The sequence below is a fragment of the Erythrolamprus reginae genome, chromosome 1, assembly GCF_031021105.1.
Source record: "Erythrolamprus reginae isolate rEryReg1 chromosome 1, rEryReg1.hap1, whole genome shotgun sequence".
Taxonomy (NCBI): domain Eukaryota; kingdom Metazoa; phylum Chordata; class Lepidosauria; order Squamata; family Dipsadidae; genus Erythrolamprus; species Erythrolamprus reginae.
Window position 1 is genome coordinate 43443146 of NC_091950.1, and position 18322 is coordinate 43461467.

Below are 18322 nucleotides of genomic sequence, written 5' to 3' on the forward strand. Positions count from 1 at the left end.
TTTTTGAAAACAAGTTCCCCCTAGGGAAAAATATGCATTTTTAGAATTTAAATATATGCATTTTAGGCTATAATTTTCCAAAATTGCATAATCTTGTTGAGATGTTGCTTTCAACTGTGAGCTTTATAACAACATTCTGAAAATAATTCTGGCTTCAACATCTTCAAAAATGTTGAACTGATCACAAACAGTATTTCTAAATTAACCTATCTATTTGGTCTAAGTTGGGGTGTCAAAATCACATTGTCACACCAGCATTATGTGACATATCTGGACTTTCCCCTCACTTTGCTAAACTGGACAGGGGCACATCTGACACAATTGAAGGTAAGGAACAGCTCCTTTTCATGGAAGTAAGGAGCAAATCTAAAGCTTTTCAGGTGAAAATTAAAGGTGTTCCTTTATGTTTCTTTAGGGCGATGAAAACATATAGCAATAAAATTCCAGTAAAGTACCTTGGGCAGAGACGAAAGAGGCTTAGCTGGAATAATCCAGAAATGTAGCCATATTTCACTGTTGCAGAAACTTCAAAGAAGCCCGATGCCCCTTTGAAGATGGGTAGATTTGTTATGAGATCAACCTCAATGAACAAAGAACTCTATTTCACAAGAGTGGTTGTGGGCTCTCCTATATTTCTTTTATTCTATTTTGGTTTTACATTTTCTTTCCTCAAGATAAAAATGGAAGTAGGAACCAGAGACCACTGGGGAATCAAACTGAATGGCCAAGCTCACCTATCCCACCCCACCCGAAAGCCAGCAAAATAATCCAAAACTCTGTTCTTAAATTCTGCCATAGCTATATGTAGCTTATGTTATCACATGTTTCAGCTGGGTTCTGTAAGTGAAAGATGCATGAAAATGCATTTATCAGACATTGGGGGAAACTATGATGTTGAACTTTCTGCTCCATTCTCTAAAACCCCAAACACTTAATATTGTCATTGTTTTCGTAAGCGCACAGGGAAAAGCTTCAGCCAAAACACATATTCCCTACCTTGGGTTTTCTAGAGCAGTGTTTCTAAACTTTGGCAGCTTTAAGATGTGTGGACCTCTACTCCCAGAATTCTCCAGACAGCATGGGGGATACTCTGGGAATTGAGATCCATACATCATAAAATTGCCAAGGTTGAGAAATACTTCTCCAGAGCAAAACCACACACACAAAAAAATAACCCTAGTTCCTGATTTAATCCCAACCTCTCTTCTGTGCCAGCTGAAGAGAGGGGAGAAATGTTCTGAACCAGGGGTCTCCAACCTTAGCAACTTTAAGACTTGTTGACTTCAACTCCCAGAATTTCTCACCCAGCAAAGATGGCTGAGGAATTCTGGGAGTTGAAGTCCACAAGTCTTAAAGTTGCCACGGTTGGAGACCCTTGCTCTGAACCAAATCTGAAGTGATTTGACCACTAGAATCCATAGTCCTACTCTAGATTTCAACTTATGGTTTGTGCCATACAGAAAAGAGTGAGTGAAAGTACTTAAGAACATAAGAACATAAGAAGAACCATGCTGAATCAGGCCAAATCCCATGGAGTCCAGCATTCTGTGTCACACAGTGGCCCACCAATTGTCCTTGGGGATCTTGAGTAGAAAGAGAAGGCAAGACCCTCCCTTCCCCTGACCCCCAACAAATCGTACTCAAGGGAATCCTGCCTGCCTCAACCAACAGAGAGGCGGCACATGGACATCCGTTTCAATAACCACCGATACACTTGGCATCTATGAATCTGTGTAATCCTGTCTTGAAGCTATCAAGGCTGACAGCTGTCACGACCTCTTCTGGAAGTGAATTCCATAAACCAATGACCCTCTGGGTGAAGAAATATTTCCCTTGATTTGTCCTCACTTTCTTGCCTATGAGCTTTAGGGAGTGCCTCCCTTGTCCCAGTATTGTGTGATAGAGAAAATAATTTTTCTCTATCCACCTTTTCTATACCATGCGTGATTTTATACACTTTGATCAAGTCACCTGTAGGTAGAATGTGTGTTTCACTATTTTATATTATTGTGGCTTACTGTAGCTATTACTGATCTTGGTTGTCCCATTTTGTATCAGTTCAGGGATACTCAACCTTGCATTCTTAAGGCTAACTTCTTCATCTCAAGTGCTTGAGTATAAAACTCACATATCATGCAGATGATTTTGCAAGCTTTAGAATAATGTATGCATTTAAGTATTCATATGGAACAATAATGCATACACAATTCCTTAACTGTCCTTAATGCCACCAGCTCTGACTATATTTTATATACAGTGGTCCTCTACTTACAAACTTAATTTGTTCCATGATCAGGTTCTTAAGTAGAAAGGTTTGTAAGAAGAAGCAATTTTTCCCATAGGAATCAATGTAAAAGCAAATAATGTGTGCGATTGGGGAAACCATAGGGAGGGTGGAGGCTGTTTCCTCCCAGGAGATTCCTAGAGAGGCCCCACAGAGGCTTCTCTCCACCTTTTCTGGCCCTGTTTCCTCCCAGGAGATTCCTAGAGAGGCCCCACAGAGGCTTCTCTCCACCTTTTCCGGCCCTGTTTCCTCCCAGGAGATTCCTAGAGAGGCCCAACAGAGGCTTCTCCCTGCCTTTTCCGGTTACAGTTTTGGAAGCTCGGGTTTGTAAGTGGAAAATGGTTCTAGAGAAGAGGCAAAAAAATCTTGAACACCCGGTTCTTATCTAGAAAAGTTCATAAGTAGAGGCGTTTGTAGGTAGAGGTACCATTGTATTTGTGTAGAGCTGCGTCCTACAATGAGAAGCTGGTAGGGATACATGAATGTGATTGACAGGGCTGATGGTTTGGCACATGGACATGCATAAGGTGGTTGATAAGACACATTCTATTTGGCCCTCCATTTCCTATTTTTTCTGTAAACAGGTTTGTCTGTAAACACCTCAATCTCATATAAAATAATCATAATTATTTTTGATCTTTAGTACTTCAAAATATTACATCACTATTCACAAATGCTGAATATTCATTGCAATAATTCCTTCACAACAATAGCAGTATATTGTACAAGTTTCTAAGAGGAAAGAAAGCCACAGGTACTTGAACATAGACCTCAAATGCACAGTAAATGCTTACATAGCAGTCAAGACAAACTGGGGCTTTGAAATGCTTCCAGTTCATTTTAATCACAATGAATCTAGGAGCAAGCTCTCCAAACCAAGGCGTTGCAATTAAATATGAAACCTGCTCATTATTCCCCTTTACTAACTTATCTAAAAGTACATGTGCACAATGGAAAAACATCTTAAATGTCAGTTGCAATTAACAAGCTGGACGGCATGCATTTTGAACGCAAGCAGTTTTTCCTGTTTGCTCTAATGTGCAGCTTGATGCCTTGATGAACAGTGTCATGTCAAGCTATTCAGTTTCTTATCAGAAGTTGCCTCTCTTTCTACCCTGACAGATATTCGTTGTGAGATCTTAGGTTTTTTGAGTTGTCCAGCTCTCCTTTAAAAAATGAAAAGAAAAGAAGCTTATATTGGCATCTACCTAGGATACCATGAAGCTTAAGGCTGTTTTGGCAGTTAGACAGTCTCCTCTATGGTAGAAGGCACTCCAGACATGCAACGTTTGATAAAACCACAAATCATCAGCTGGTTGTTCAGTTCCAACCACATGGGGCTTTTCTAAAACTGTCTAAGTTGACAGACAACATTCAGTCTGAAAAAGATTAACAAATGGTCCAGTAAAAATTATAAAGATGCCGTAGTTTTCTTAACAGCAAATATCCAAAGTTTTGATCTGGATTTTTCTTTCATTTTTTTTCCTTTTGGGTATTTCCTGGATTTGGACTTCTTTGAAATTACTGCTGGACTCCATCTGTCGTCTCTGTTGGTTCCAGTGGGCTATTCTCAAGGTTGGAGACAGGTGTTTTCCTGTGACTGCGGACAGTGTGAGCATTGAGCATCTCCAGCAACAAATCGTAGACTGGTACTACATTCTTGCACTTCATACTAAGAAGATGTTCCATTCCTTTGTTACTGTAAAGAAAACATTGTGATCAGAAAGAAGTGCTGAGATTTAAAATACACAGAACAGGAGTTACCAAATTTTTAAATGATCCACATAACTGCACTTTGTCACATAGCAGAATATAAGGATTGGAAGGGTTTTGAGTTTTTTTGACCATTCTAGCCCATGGGTATCAAATCTGCGGCATCATGTTGCCATCATATGATGTTTTCCAACATTTCTCCCTTCACAGAGCTGGGGTGGGCTTGGCCTGTGCATGACGCATCCGGCCCATGGGCTGCTAGTTTGATACTCCTAATCTAGCCCAATTCCCTGCTCAAAGTAGGAATTCTACAACGTCATCCTTGATAGACGACCACTTTGCTTGAATAATACCAACAAAGGAGAAACGAGTGAGATCTTGCCGGCAATGCGAAACAAAAATGGATTTAGAATATTAAAATTAATAAAAAGTAAACATTAATATTAAAACTTTAAAAACTAAAACAGAAAACACTTGAAATAACATTTATAAAATAAAATTGAAATTGTTAAATACTTCATGACTGCATTCAGAAACATAATAAACTCTATGAAAGATTGGACTATCATTTTGTCTTGTATTTTTTTAAAAAATCATGGCACTCACAGGAATTTTATCGTAAGCTTCATCTTCTATAGTATTGGAAACTCATTTTGGGGATGGGACAGTAGTATCTCTCATAAATCATTTAATCTCCTGAACCACTTTGAAGCTAACTTCTAGATGACTTGAAGAACTAAGATTGGACAAGAAAGACTATGATCCAACAATTTTTTCTCCGGGTAACAACAGAATTCAAGCAAGTTTGCCACTTAGGAGTTGTTATTTTTTTAACTTTATTTATTTGTCAAGCATGTAGTAAATAACAGATATAGGTATAAATGTGGTTATTAATACATTAAATGGATACGAATAATAGGGGATATTAGGAGAGGTATGGTTGGCATGTTGATGCACTTATGCACTCCTCTTACAGACCTCTTAGGAACGGGGTGAGGTCAACGGTACATAGTCTAACATTAAAGTTTTGGGGGTTGGGGAAGAAATCACAGAGTCGGTAATATATTCCAGGCATTGACCACTCTGTTGCTGAAGTCATATTTCCTGCAATCAGTTGCGATTCTCCTACCTGTCAATGACTACTCCAGCTTCAACTGCAGCAATCGATTGCAATTGTCCTACCTGCGATTTACATTAAGTTTGTATCTATTGTATGCTTGAATATTGTTGTACAGTAGTTGAAGCTGAAGTAGTCATTGACAGATAGGACATTGTAGCAAATAATGTTATGTACTATGCTTAGATCAGATCGAAGGCGGCGTGGTTCTAAATCGGTGATTTTCAACCTTTTTTGAGCCACGGCACATTTTTTACATTTACGAAACCCTGGGGCACATTGAGCGGGGGGGGGGGGCAAAAAAAAGTTTGGACAAAAAATTCTCTCTCTCTCCCTTCCTTCCTCTTTCTTTCTCTCTCTCCATCCCTCTTTCTCTTCCTTCCTTCCTCTCTTTTTTGCTCTCTTTCTCTCCCTCCTTACCTTCCTCTGCCTTTCTCTCTCTCTCCTTCCCTCTCTCTCTTTCTCTCTCTCTCTTGCTTTCTTTCTCTCTCTTGCTCTCTCTCTCTTGCTCTCTCTCTTGCTTTCTTTCTCTTGTTCTCTTCCTCTCTCTCTTGCTTTCTCTCTCTCTCTTGCTTTCTTTCTTTCTCTTTCTTTCTTTCTCTCTCTCTTGCTTTCTTTCTCTGAGCTTCGCGGCACACCTGACCATGTCTCGCGGCACACTAGTGTGCCACGGCACACTGGTTGAAAAACACTGTTCTAAATTGTCTAATCCCCAAACTTCAAGTCTGGTAGCATAAGGTATTCCTATTGCAAGCAGAGGAGTGGAGGAATCTTCTCATTAAATATCTCTGGACTCATTCAATTATATTAATGTCCAATATGCAATGCGGGTTCAGATAGATGAGCTGTATTCGAGAATTGGTCTAGCAAATGTTTTGTATGCTCTAGTTAGCAGTACAATATTACCAGAGAAGAAGTTAAGCAATATTAATTAACAACTCTTAATGCTTTTTTTTTTTTTGCAATGTGGTTACAGTGGCACTTAGATTTGGCACTTAGATCCCTATGAACCCTAACCCTCCCCTTCCCTAACCCTCCCCTTCCCTAGGGTGGTTACTCCGAGATCTTTGACAGAGTGAGGGTCACCTGCAAGGTTATGGCCACCCAATTTGTATTTTATGTTTTGATTTATTTATTTATTTTTGGCCAATATGTAAGACAGAGCATTTGTTGGTTGATATCTGAAGTCGTTTGGCTACTCTGACAAGGTCAAGGTGTTTTTGAACGGTACCAGCATTGTTGGTGGTGTTGAATGATTTTACATCATCAGTGAAGAGAACACAGTTGCTTTAAATATGATCACAAAGGTCATTTATGTAAATAGAATTGGTCCTAGAGCATTGCCTTGGGGGACATAGCTGTTAATAGGTACAGGATTTGATAGGGTGTTCTCTATTTTGACAACTTTACAGAAGTCTACGCAAATTGCATTTATTGCTTTGTCCTGATCAAGTTGTGTAGTCTATATGTTTTTGCAGTGTAGGAGTTGCAGATTACAAGATAATTCATTTTCTGAAACCAAATTGTTTGTTAAGAGTAGGTTGTTTGTCTTTAAGTGGAGGATGATGGATTGATTAATGATTGATTCCATGACTTTGCAGGTGACACAACATAAAGAGATTGGTTCAAAATTTTCAACTAGGCTGGGGTCTCCCTTCTTGAAGATAGGAATGACCATGGCTAGTGACCATAGGTTGGGCAAAGATCTGGTCCTGAGAGATTTTTTCAAAGATTGTGCCTAGAGGTTCTACTATGGCTCTGGAAAGCTTTTTAAAGAAGTAGGCACATAGTTCATTGGGTCCAATAGAAAAGATGGTTTTAGACTGCATAGTATCTTTTCAACAGAGTTGGTCTTCTCCGGGTCCCGTCGACTAAACAATGTCGTCTGGTAGGACCCAGGAGAAGAGCCTTCTCTGTGGCAGCTCCGACCCTCTGAAATCAACTCCCCCCAGAGATTAGGACTGCCCCCACCCTCCTTGACTTTCATAAACTCCTTAAAACCCACCTCTGTCATCAGGCTTGGGGGAACTGAGACATCCCCCCCTTGCCTATGTAACTTTGTGCATGATATGACTGTGTGTATGTATTTTATCTATTGGTTGTTGGTTTTTTTGTAATGTAAAACTGTTATTTTAGATTTTAATTATTAGATTTGTTACCATGTATTATTTTTATCACTGTTGTGAGCCGCCCCGAGTCTACAGAGAGGGGCGGCATACAAATCTAATAAATAATAATAATATTCTATAAAGGTGATATCAGGGGTGAAATCTAGTAGGTTTTGACAGGTTCTTGAGAACTGCTGATGGACATTTTGAGAAGTTCAGAGAACTAGTAATGGAAATTTTGAGTAGTTTGGAGAACTGGCAAATACCATCACTGTTTGTCCCAGAGTGGGGTGGGAATGGAGATTTTGCAGTATCCTTCCCCTGCCACATCCACCAAGCCACACCCACCAAACCACACCATGCCCACCAAGCCACATCCACAGAACCGGTAATTAAAAAATTGTATTTCACCACTGATCGATATGTATTAGATTGTTATAATTATCTATGATATGACTAGAAAATATTGGGCATAAGCCATTGCGCACGTTCCCGAGCTGGTAGGGAGATAAGTATGTTTTTATCCCTGGTTCAGTTGTACATTTATTTAGGATCCAATTGATAAGAGGTAGATTAAGGTCACCAAGAAAAATAAGAGAGTGTGGACAGGAGTTCTCCCACATTAGTAGTGAAGTTAACTTGTTTGCATGTATGATACAAATCAGGGGCTCTGTAATATAATAAGAATTGAAATGTGGCATTTAATGATAGTTCGCAGATGATGGTCTCAGGAAGAGCAAGCTCCTGTGTAAATTGAATAGATTTAGGGACTTTTTATAGAATATAGCATCACTACCACCTCTATGGATTTTGTGACATAGCGATATGATAGTCTCTTACTGTGATAATAGGGTCAGAGACTAATGTGTTCAGCCATGTTTTGCAGACAAATATAATGTTGAATATAGTTGTATTTAGTAAGAGGAGAAATTCAGGCATTTTGTTTACGATGCTTCTTGCATAAATTAGCTTGCATTTAAGGTCAGTAGTAGTTGGTATTGAGGAAGTTAGAAACGTGCGTACCTAGTTTTGGATGATGGTGGTTGGATGTTGGGAGATGGATTGTGGGACTTACTTTTGATGCAGTCAGCACAGTAGTCAATGTATAAATCAGTATCTCTTTGGTTTTGACGTCTTTTAAGTTCTAGGCAGAGTTCGCAGGAGTGACCTCTTTGCAGTATGAGTTTCTGATGTTCTCACAATTGTGGCTCTGGATAGCACTCTTAGTATAAAATCCCAACCAAACATACATGATAAGAAAATACAAAAAGTGATGGCAGCTGAGAACAAACCCAACTCTCATCTTAAAAAAGACAAACTCACAGTGGCAGGCTTACCTAACCTTCTCACCACAAGCCTGGAGCTCAATCAGTTTGCCTCTACTCCTTTTCTAGCATACATAGATTGCAACAAATATTTGTAGATTGTTATCAGTCATTGCCAATGATGTGGAATGCCTGTCTTGGTTAATATTGACTGAACATCCTGCTTAATGTAAAGATTATTTACTCAGCTCTCTGTCCTGTTTAAGGTAAACATTATTTACTCAGATCTGTGTTCTGTTTAAAGAAAAGATTAAACTAGCAATCAGACACTCACCTATATGTTTGACATGTCTGTCTGTATGATTGAGAGGGTTTTTTAGATATTAACTTTTTACTAGTTAGCTATCTTTGGGTTAAGTCAATCTTTGTAATTGTCTACACAAGAGGTCTGCTATAAGAATAAACACAAGCTGACCGAGCTTCTGAACACAGAGGCTTCTTTTCAACCCAGAGAGATTTCTTCCTTTTCTGAGCAGCTTTGTTCAGAAGATCATGTCTCCATGTTCATGATTACTACAGATATTGAGGAAGAATCTGCTTGTATCCCAGAGCTGGGAGGCAGAGGGAAGCAACATGAAAGCCAAAAAAAAAAACCAATCTCCCCCAAGCCATCACAATGTGGTTCTGGTTTCAGAGAAGACAAAATAGATCCAGAATGTGACCAGTTCACTCCTTAAAATGAAGAATATTACAGGGATAGGCAAACTATGAGCTGATTTGAAATAGCATATGGAGGGCTGATGAGAAAAAAAATATTTTCTATAAATCACTGGGGGTGTGGTTTCAAATTTGAAAACCAATGACTGGATATACCAGGTTTTGATTTGGAGGGAAAGAAGCAGGAAGAATAGAAAGAGCTTAGATACATTATGGATCCATTGAAAATCATGGATCTAATTGCTATTTAACCAGTAAAGTAAGTGGAAGAAAAGCATTTAAAAGGAATATTATCATTCTAGCTAATGTAGCTTGCTGGTTGAAGTAATGCTGCTGGTCAGTTACCAGTTTGAAACAATATTTTTCCAGTTTCTGGGCAGCCAGAAATTGAGTTAATGGAAAAGCTTCTATAAAAAGCAAAATAAGCCCAAAGCCACCTTACGCTATTTCTTACTTTCACTGATGGAAAAGTCAATAATTATTAAGCCAATTCCATGTAATGATTCAATCTTTTTTAATGTGCCCTTTAAAAAGTATCAATAAATTTTCCAGTGCCAGCTCAATGTATTAACACAGCCACCAAACAGTCTTTCATTGCCATCACAAAGTAAACAACTTACACGGAAGAGCTGTGTAGAAGAGTTTGAAAAGAAAAGGGAGAAAAAAGAACCAGGTAATCTAATCAAAATTAACCTGCTCTTTCACCAAGAAAAAAAAAATCAGGATTATTAATGGCATTGTCATTTAGCTATTTTGAGAGACTGGGGACAAAACAAATTGTTTTAGTTCTGATAAGCAACAGAAATAAGATTTGCCTCTACAGCTGACAGGGGAATTCTGGAAATTGAAGTCCCTACATCTTAAAACCACTAAGGTCGAGAAGCACTACTTTAATAGTACAGGATTGTTTCTTATGATTTCAGCTACACTGCAACTAAAGTTCTGTGTCCTAACTCAGTATTTTGAAGTGAACAATGCATGATTTTTCACTTAAGCTGACTATATTCTTAACTTGCTCTGAGGAGTCTTCAGGGTGAACCACTGAAAAAGTGGGTGCTCCAAAAAGTCACACACCAGTTCAAGGTCTTACTGAGCTAAGTAGCAGGTCAAGCCAATCTGGGGTTAGGCCAAAGGGAATGGGAGAGGAAGAGGCCAACCCTTGTCTGTCACCATTTGCTATCAGTTCCCTGGAGAAGCAACATTTTTCTTTTGATGGTAGAACTGTCTCTGTTTCCCTGTAATTCTTATATTAAGAGGGGGGAGAGCTTTCTTGGTAGCAGTGTCTTGCTTATGGAACTGTATCACCAAAAAGATACTCCTTGGAGCTACCTGTCACCATTGTTGATTTTTTAAATCTTCTTTTCAAGGCTCGTCTGCCTGACAACCTGAACTACACAGGTAGTCCTTGACTTATGACCACAATTGAGCCCAAAATTTCTGTTGTTAAGTGAGACATTTGTTAAGTGAATTTTGCCCCACTTTTATGACCTTTCCTGTCTCAGTTGTTAAGTGAATCACAGTGGTCGATAAGTTAGTAACCTAGTTGTTAAGTGAATGTGGCTTCCCCGTTGACTTTGCTTATCAGAAAGTCCCAAAAGGTGATCATGTCGTCGTGGGACACAGCAATGTTCATAAATATGAGCCAGTTATCAAGCATCTGAATTTTGATCACATGATCATGGGATACCGCAAAAGTTGAAAGAAACAGTCATAACAGCACCCGAGTCTACGGAGAGGGGCGGCATACAAATATAAATAATAATAATAATAATAATAATAATAATAATAATAATAATAACAACAACAACAACAACAACTTTTTTCCAGTGCTATCTGGAAATAACAGTTGAACAGTCACTAAATGAACTGTTGCAAATTAAGCACTACCTGGATAGAATCTATGAATAGACAGAGCCCATCTTCTTTGCCAGTGCCAGTTATGCGCATTCAGGAAAAGCAATAGAACCTGCATGCTTTTCTTTTCTTTTTTTAAGATTTAGATATTTATTAAACAGATACTTCCAAGGGCTACAGTCCAAGCCAACTTTATCCAGTCAAACTGGGCTAATTCCATCTTCCTTAGAAGCTGACAAGCTTCTAAGCTGACAAAAGCCTATGATTTGATTCACCAAGGTTCCTTATTTCCTTGAATGTATTGGCCACCTAATTTATTTATTTGATTTATTTATTTGTCAAACATGTATAGTATAGTAGTCGTTTGTATAAACATAACATAAGTAAAAAGGAACGATAAAAGAGGACCAAAGGATAGTAGAACAGGGATGGTAAGCACAGCGGTATGCATATGCACGCCCATTACAGACCTCTTAGAAACGGGAAGAGGTCGACTGTAGGTAATCTAAGGTTAAGGTTTTGGGGGTTTGGGGAAGAAATCCCAGAGTCAGGTAGTGCGGCATTGAGCACTCTATTGCTGAAGTCGTATTTTCTGCAGTCGAGTTTGGAGCAGTTTACAATTAGTTTGAATCTATTACGTGCTCGTGTATTGCTGCGGTTGAATTCCAATGGATGGTCTCTCCCAAAACATTGGAAATCACTGAACATTCTGCTCTGAACAATGTTTGTGAAATCACTGAAGACTAATTTTTATTGACATTCCACTCTATATCCACTGCTGTTACATTAAGCAATATATATAAATTAGAGGTAACAAACACTTTAACGGTATAAACTTGCAATGCAATATGCCAGCTCAAATGTTGTTATAAAAATCTTTCTGAGCACGGGGCTGTATAAAGGTCTAAACATTTTCATAATTGAACAATATAATGTTTTGTACAATAAGATGCACTTTTCCTACAAGTACTGCTAAAACATTTAATTACCAGTATCAGCTTTGGAAGCTGGCTATATTTCAGCAACTTGAACTTGGCCTTGTGTTTTTAAAGCAAAATTTCTGAAAGAAGCTTTCTTCAGGAAAATATAACTATTATCACATAATAGAAAGCATTGGCTATGTATAAAATCTTTGCTATAATCATTTTTAATAGCTTAAAAATGATTAAATAAAAATGTACTGCTCAGCCCAGCACTCTTCAAATTGAATTTTAATACATTTAATCCATAGAATTAATGAACATTTATATTAGTTTTAATTTTGACCGGCTTCTTAAAAATACATTTCTTTCATTACCCCCTAAACCCTCAAAATTACATTTTAATTCAACTTAAGATTTCAACTCAATTTGTCCTTAACATGTACAGAATTACAATTCATCTCTGTAGGATGATAATATTATTTATATGCCTGAATATTTTGTCATTAAAAATAAAAATCCACAGATAATGTATTGGAATTAGATGCAAACTGAGGCAATTTTTTTTTATCATTCAATCTTTTTTTAAGCCTATTTTTTGAAAGGAATTAATTGGCCTTCAGGAAAAGACATGCTTTGGGAAACAAAATGCAATAGCTTTAGTTACCTGTGGTTCTCCAACAATAGATCAGAAATATACCATAATTTTCTAAGCAGAATATCTTGTTTATAAGACAATTCAGAATATAATATTGTATCCAATATATAATGAACACTATATATAAGTATTACAGATGCTGTGTTATAAAAGCAGAATAACAAAATAACAGAATAACAGAGTTGCAAGGGACCTTAGAGGTCTTCTAGTCCAACCCCCTGCTTAGGAAGGAAACCCTATGCCACTTCAGACAGATGGTTATCCAACACCTTCTTAAAAACCTCCAGTGTTGGAGCATTCAGAACTTCTGGAGGCCAGCTGTTCCACTGATTAATTGTTCTGACAGCAAATTTCTCCTTAGTTATAAGTTGCTTCTCTCCTTGATTAGTTTCCACCCATTGCTTCTTGTCCTACCCTCAGGTGCTTTGGAGAATAGTTTCCCTCTTTCTTTGTGGCAACCCTGAGATATTGGAATGCTGCTATCATGTCGTCCCAATCCTTCTTTTTACTAGACTAGTCATGCCCAGTTCCTGTAACGGTTCTTCATATGTTTTAGCCTCCAGTCCCCTAATAGAAACACAGAAACATAGAAGATTGACAGCAGAAAAGACCTCATGGTCCATCTAATCTGCTCTTATACTATTCCCTGTATTTTATCTTAGGATGGATATATTTTTATCTCAGGCATGTTTAAATTCAGTTACCGTGGATTTGCCAACCACGTCTGATCATCAGTTGCAAGAAGAGATTTCCAATACTATTTAGAATGGTCTTACCTTGCATGTCGAACATGAGAAAGTAACATCAACAAATTTGCCAAGCGAGTTGTTTGTTGGGGTAAAGGGACCCCACTCTTTGCAATGACCCACACCAATGCATCTGTCACCGAGTTTAGCAGATGGCTCAGTTTTTTGTTGCTCTCAGGTTCTTCTGCAGCAGATGACAGTGGATACATACCTACACAAGAGCACCAAACATCAATGTTATTAAGAATCCCCCTTCCCTTCCGATGATTAAATCTGAATTAAACATTAATCCTCTTGGGTCTATATTGTTCACAACAAGGGATAGCTTTCCAAGATTTAAGGTAAGAAATCTAAAAGTTTTCAACTCAACATGAAGATTCTGGGAACCAAACCTTGAAATCTTTACACAGAGAGCAACTATTCTGTAACCAAATTATAGCCTTACATAGTAATAATAATAATAATAATAATAATAATAATAATAATAATAATAATGATGATGATAGTAGTAGTGATGATGATGATGATAATAATAATGATGATGATGATGATGATGATGATGATGATGAATTTTAATGAATAAAAGAGATCATAAATCAGAAAAGTTGAAAAAGCTACTTCTGTCTTAAGGCCAAGCCATAAGAACAAAGGCATAGAAAGCAGAATTGAGAAGACAGCAATAGATAGCCAGTGCCCACTCTGCAAAGAAACTGAAGAAACAGTAGATCCACCTGGTTAGCTGCAGAGACTAGCTACAAATAATGCCATGGTGAAGTAGCAAAAATGGTCTAACAGAATATCTGCAAAAAATATCATTTGTCTGCAAGCAAGAACTGGTGGGACCATAAAACAAAGAAAGTAGTAGAACATGAAAAAGCTAAAATGCCCTGGGACTTTAGACTTCAAACAGAGAGGCACCTGTCATGTAACATCCCAGACTTAGCAATTGTCGATAAGAAAGACCAAAAAATCTGTATACTGGATATGGCAGTACCTGGAGACAGTAGAAGAGAAGAGAAAGAACTGGAGAAGATAATAAAATATAAAGACCTGCAAATAGAAATAGAATGACTGTGGCAAGATAACAAATGTAGTAGTATAGTACTAATAGTAATAGGGGCCTTGAGTGCAATCCCAAAATAACTGGAACACCACTTAAACACCATCAACCTTGATAAATTCACTATCAGTCAATTGCAAAAGGCAGCTTTACTTAGAATAGCTTCCATCCTGCAATGCTACTTCTAACACTGTTAAACGTCCACATAGAGTATGTGGTGTTCCTGCCTAAGCAGGGGGTTGGACTAGAAGACCTCCAAGGTCCCTTCCATTTCTGTTGTTGTTGTTGTTGTTGTCGTCATCATCATCATCATCATTATATCCTAGATTCTTGGGAAGAACTAGATAGGCAGACAAAATTGACAAAACTAGTCTGAATATGTGGCTGACTACTCGATGAACCATAATGATAATAATATAATTGACAAACATTGTAAGGTGGTGTGTGTTTTTTTAGCAAAGATATAGCAATAGAATTTGGTCTAGAGAAATGTGCTACAGTAGCAATAAATTGGGGTAAAATCACAGACAGTAATGAAACTGAAATGTCAAATAGCCAAACCATTAGAAGCTATCAGGATGAAGTCTAATAATATCTGGACATTCTACAACTGGATAACTTCAAGCACAGACAAGTTAAAAATAAGATTAGTCAAAAAAAAAATGCATTCAAAGAGTAAGAAAATTGCTAGGCAAAACTGAATGGAGGAAACATTGTTAAAGCTATCAATACTTGGAGAAATTTGTGATATAATACAATGCTTGAATTATTAACTGGACATGAGCCAAACTGGACAGTTTGGACTGAAAAACAAGAAAATTGATGACTATTCACTATGCATTATATTACCATAGTGGTATTGATAGATTAGACCGACCCCACAAAAATAAAGGCAGAGGTTTCCTCAGGTCGAAATAACTGTTGAAGAAGAAAAATGTGCATTGGCTGATTATGTGAAAGACAGCCCAGAATAAATGTCAATGCAAGTTAAAAATTGGAAACTATTAAATGTTCAGGAAACAAAAAAATGACTATCAAAATAATGTAATGACAAATAGAATGCCGGCAAGGAAAAGCATTACAAGGTCAATGTCTACAGAAGATTTAGGGGGGGAAGGATAAAAATAAAGCCTGGCAATGGCTTGTAACTAACATTTTTTAAAAAGAAAGAAAAGAAACTGAAGGGTTGATTTTTAGCTTTGCAAGAACAAGTTATTTGTGCTAATACAATCAAGGTCAGAATTGAAAAATCATAAAGTGATTCAAAATGCAGATTGTGGAAAGGAGCAGAAGAAATAGTAGATCATATTTTCAGCTCACGCAAGAAGTTCACAGAAACTGATTATAAACAATGACATAACACAGTCACCAAAATGGTTTACTAGGACATCTGTAAAATTATCATGTGCAACTAATGAAAAATTGGTGGGAAAAACAGAGAACATTATTGCTGAGAGCAGACACCATATTAGCCTTGAATGAAATAATAATAATAATAATTTAATGTCTATTCTGAGGCAGTAGCTGTTAAGATGATCTTACCCATTTCCAATAAATATTTCTCAAAATCCAGAGAAAAGTGGTGGTGGTGAGTGGTGGAAGTGGAAAAGAGTAGCGTGTGTGTGTGCTTGTGTTTAATCCATGTTTCCACCTTATTGCAGTTACAAAGTATATGAAAATTGCGAACACGTTTAATGGATCTTATCAATTACTAAATGTACCTGAACAAAGTGTTCCTAATAAATAAGAACAGTTCTGTCCCAGTGATGAGCCCCTCAAGAAATAGGTCCCCACACACAAATTTGACTAAATTTAAGCATGTAATTTTAATAGTTTAGTAGCAGGGAGGTTTAAATGATTTAAAATACATCAGCAAAGCAAGAATAATAATTTAATAATAATAATAATTTATTAGATTTGTATGCCGCCTCTCTCCGAAGACTTGGAGCGGCTCACAACATCAATACAAAATACAAATCCAATGATTAAAAAGCAAAACAGTTAAAAATCCTTGATTTAAAAACAATCATACAACCCAAACAAACCATACATAAAAGAAATAAGTCTGTTCGGTCTTAGCTGTTCATTAGATTCTCAAACAGGAAGCCAAACTCCGAAATACTTCTCTTTGATAACAAATCTCTCATTAACATGACTCACTCTGTGTTGGCAGGAAGCCCAGCTGCCTACGATATGGATGGGTCACAATAAGTTCCCTCCCATAGTTTTCCTCAAATATCCTCTTGGCCCACAATACTACACAACTGCGCCCAAAATATTACATATTGAAAAGATTCCACTTTTTCAATATATAATCCAACATAAATAGTCCAAGAGCAAGATCTGAGCCGCCATCTAACACATTTGAAAGTTGACTTCTGCACTGACTTATCACGTGGCTCACCCTTAAATAACCCAAAGTAAGCTTTACTACAATACTACACAACTTAAATAACCAAAAATAAGAGGCATGCATAAATGCCTTCTGTTCCCTGTCCTAATGTTTCTATTTTACTAGTATCATGTACATAAACATTGTTATATCTTTGTAAAGCATCAATATGTATTTGACAAAACAATAAAATAAATAAATAAAAGACATGGCCAAGAGTTCCAGAGACCTCCTCTTGTTCAGCCACTCATGCCTTCTGACATTTCTGCACACTCTGGCATCAAGAAGAGGCTCCTCTTCTCCTGAGTCACTCATGTACACCTCTGGAGATGCAAAAGTGCCTGGCTGGCTCTCAGCCTCTGACAATATTCTTTTTAATATTTTATATTGTAAATTATTAGATTTGTTATAAACTGTCTTTATTGTGTTGTGAGCCGCCCCGAGTCTACGGAAAGGGGCGGCATACAAATCCAATAAATAAATAAATAAATAAATAAATAAATAAATAAATAAATAAATAAATAAATAAATAAATAAATAAATAAATAAATAAATAAATAAATAAATAAATAAATAAATAAATAAATAAATAAATAAATAAATAAATAAATAAATAAATAAATAAATAAATAAATAAATAAATAAATAAATAAATAAATAAATAAATAAATAAATAAATAAATAAATAAATAAATAAATAAATAAACAAACAAACACATCTTCTCAGACCTCCTCGCTATCAAACTCATGTGCCAGGTACACTGGCCTAGGATACCAACCCACACCTGTATTTTGATCCTCAGAATCCATGATCAGCTGCGCAGGATGTGTCCACAACAAGTTCCCTCCCATAGTTTTCCTCAAATATCCTCTTGGCCCACAATACTACACAACTGGGCCCAAAGAAGTACGGTAACTGAAAGGTAATGTGAAATGTTATATGCAGAGCTCCTTTTTTTTGGTCTCTGAACTGTGCGCTATACCTGTGGAAGTAAGTCATAACTTACTCAGGAAAATTTCAATTTAGGAGGCAGGAGTTCTGATATTCCTGATTGTCTACTAAATTCAAAGTACACAAATTGCATTGAAGCAATTTATGCCACAAATGTGGTTTGTGTTATTTTATAAAAGTGTCACTACACAAAAACCATTAATTGCCACAAATTAATTTATTCTGACTAATGGTGGGTAATGACAGATAGGTGCAACAAATGTCCATCATGGGCAATGGTGGGAATGACTGGACAGAAATCTAATCCACTGCATGCGAAGTCCACTAAATAGAGGTCCATTAAATCAGAGATAAAATTCACAGACTCTTCCAAATCTCCCTACTCCATTCCAGTCAGATCAATTTCTTTTTGGTTGGCTGGCAACGCAAGTTATACGAACACACATGAGTTGGCAAGGCTGCTTTTTGATGTGCTGATAGCTGAGATGGTTGCCCTTTCCAGGGTGAAAAGTGAGAACTAATGGGAAGAAAGGAAC

The 18322-nt window shown here is 37.2% G+C and overlaps 1 protein-coding gene across 1 annotated transcript in view; it reads right to left on the reverse strand.

The window, feature by feature from the left end:
- Positions 1-3749: 3749 nt before the first annotated feature.
- The window catches only part of ESR2 (estrogen receptor 2), a 98427-nt gene continuing 83854 nt past the window's right edge, over positions 3750-18322 (reverse strand). Inside the window, exons 9-10 of the mRNA XM_070751034.1 lie at positions 13413-13593; positions 3750-3983 (exon numbers count right to left, since the gene is read on the reverse strand). Of these exons, the coding sequence (XP_070607135.1) occupies positions 3806-3983; positions 13413-13593 (359 nt within the window). The 3' untranslated portion in view covers positions 3750-3805. The remainder of the gene's footprint in view (positions 3984-13412; positions 13594-18322) is intronic.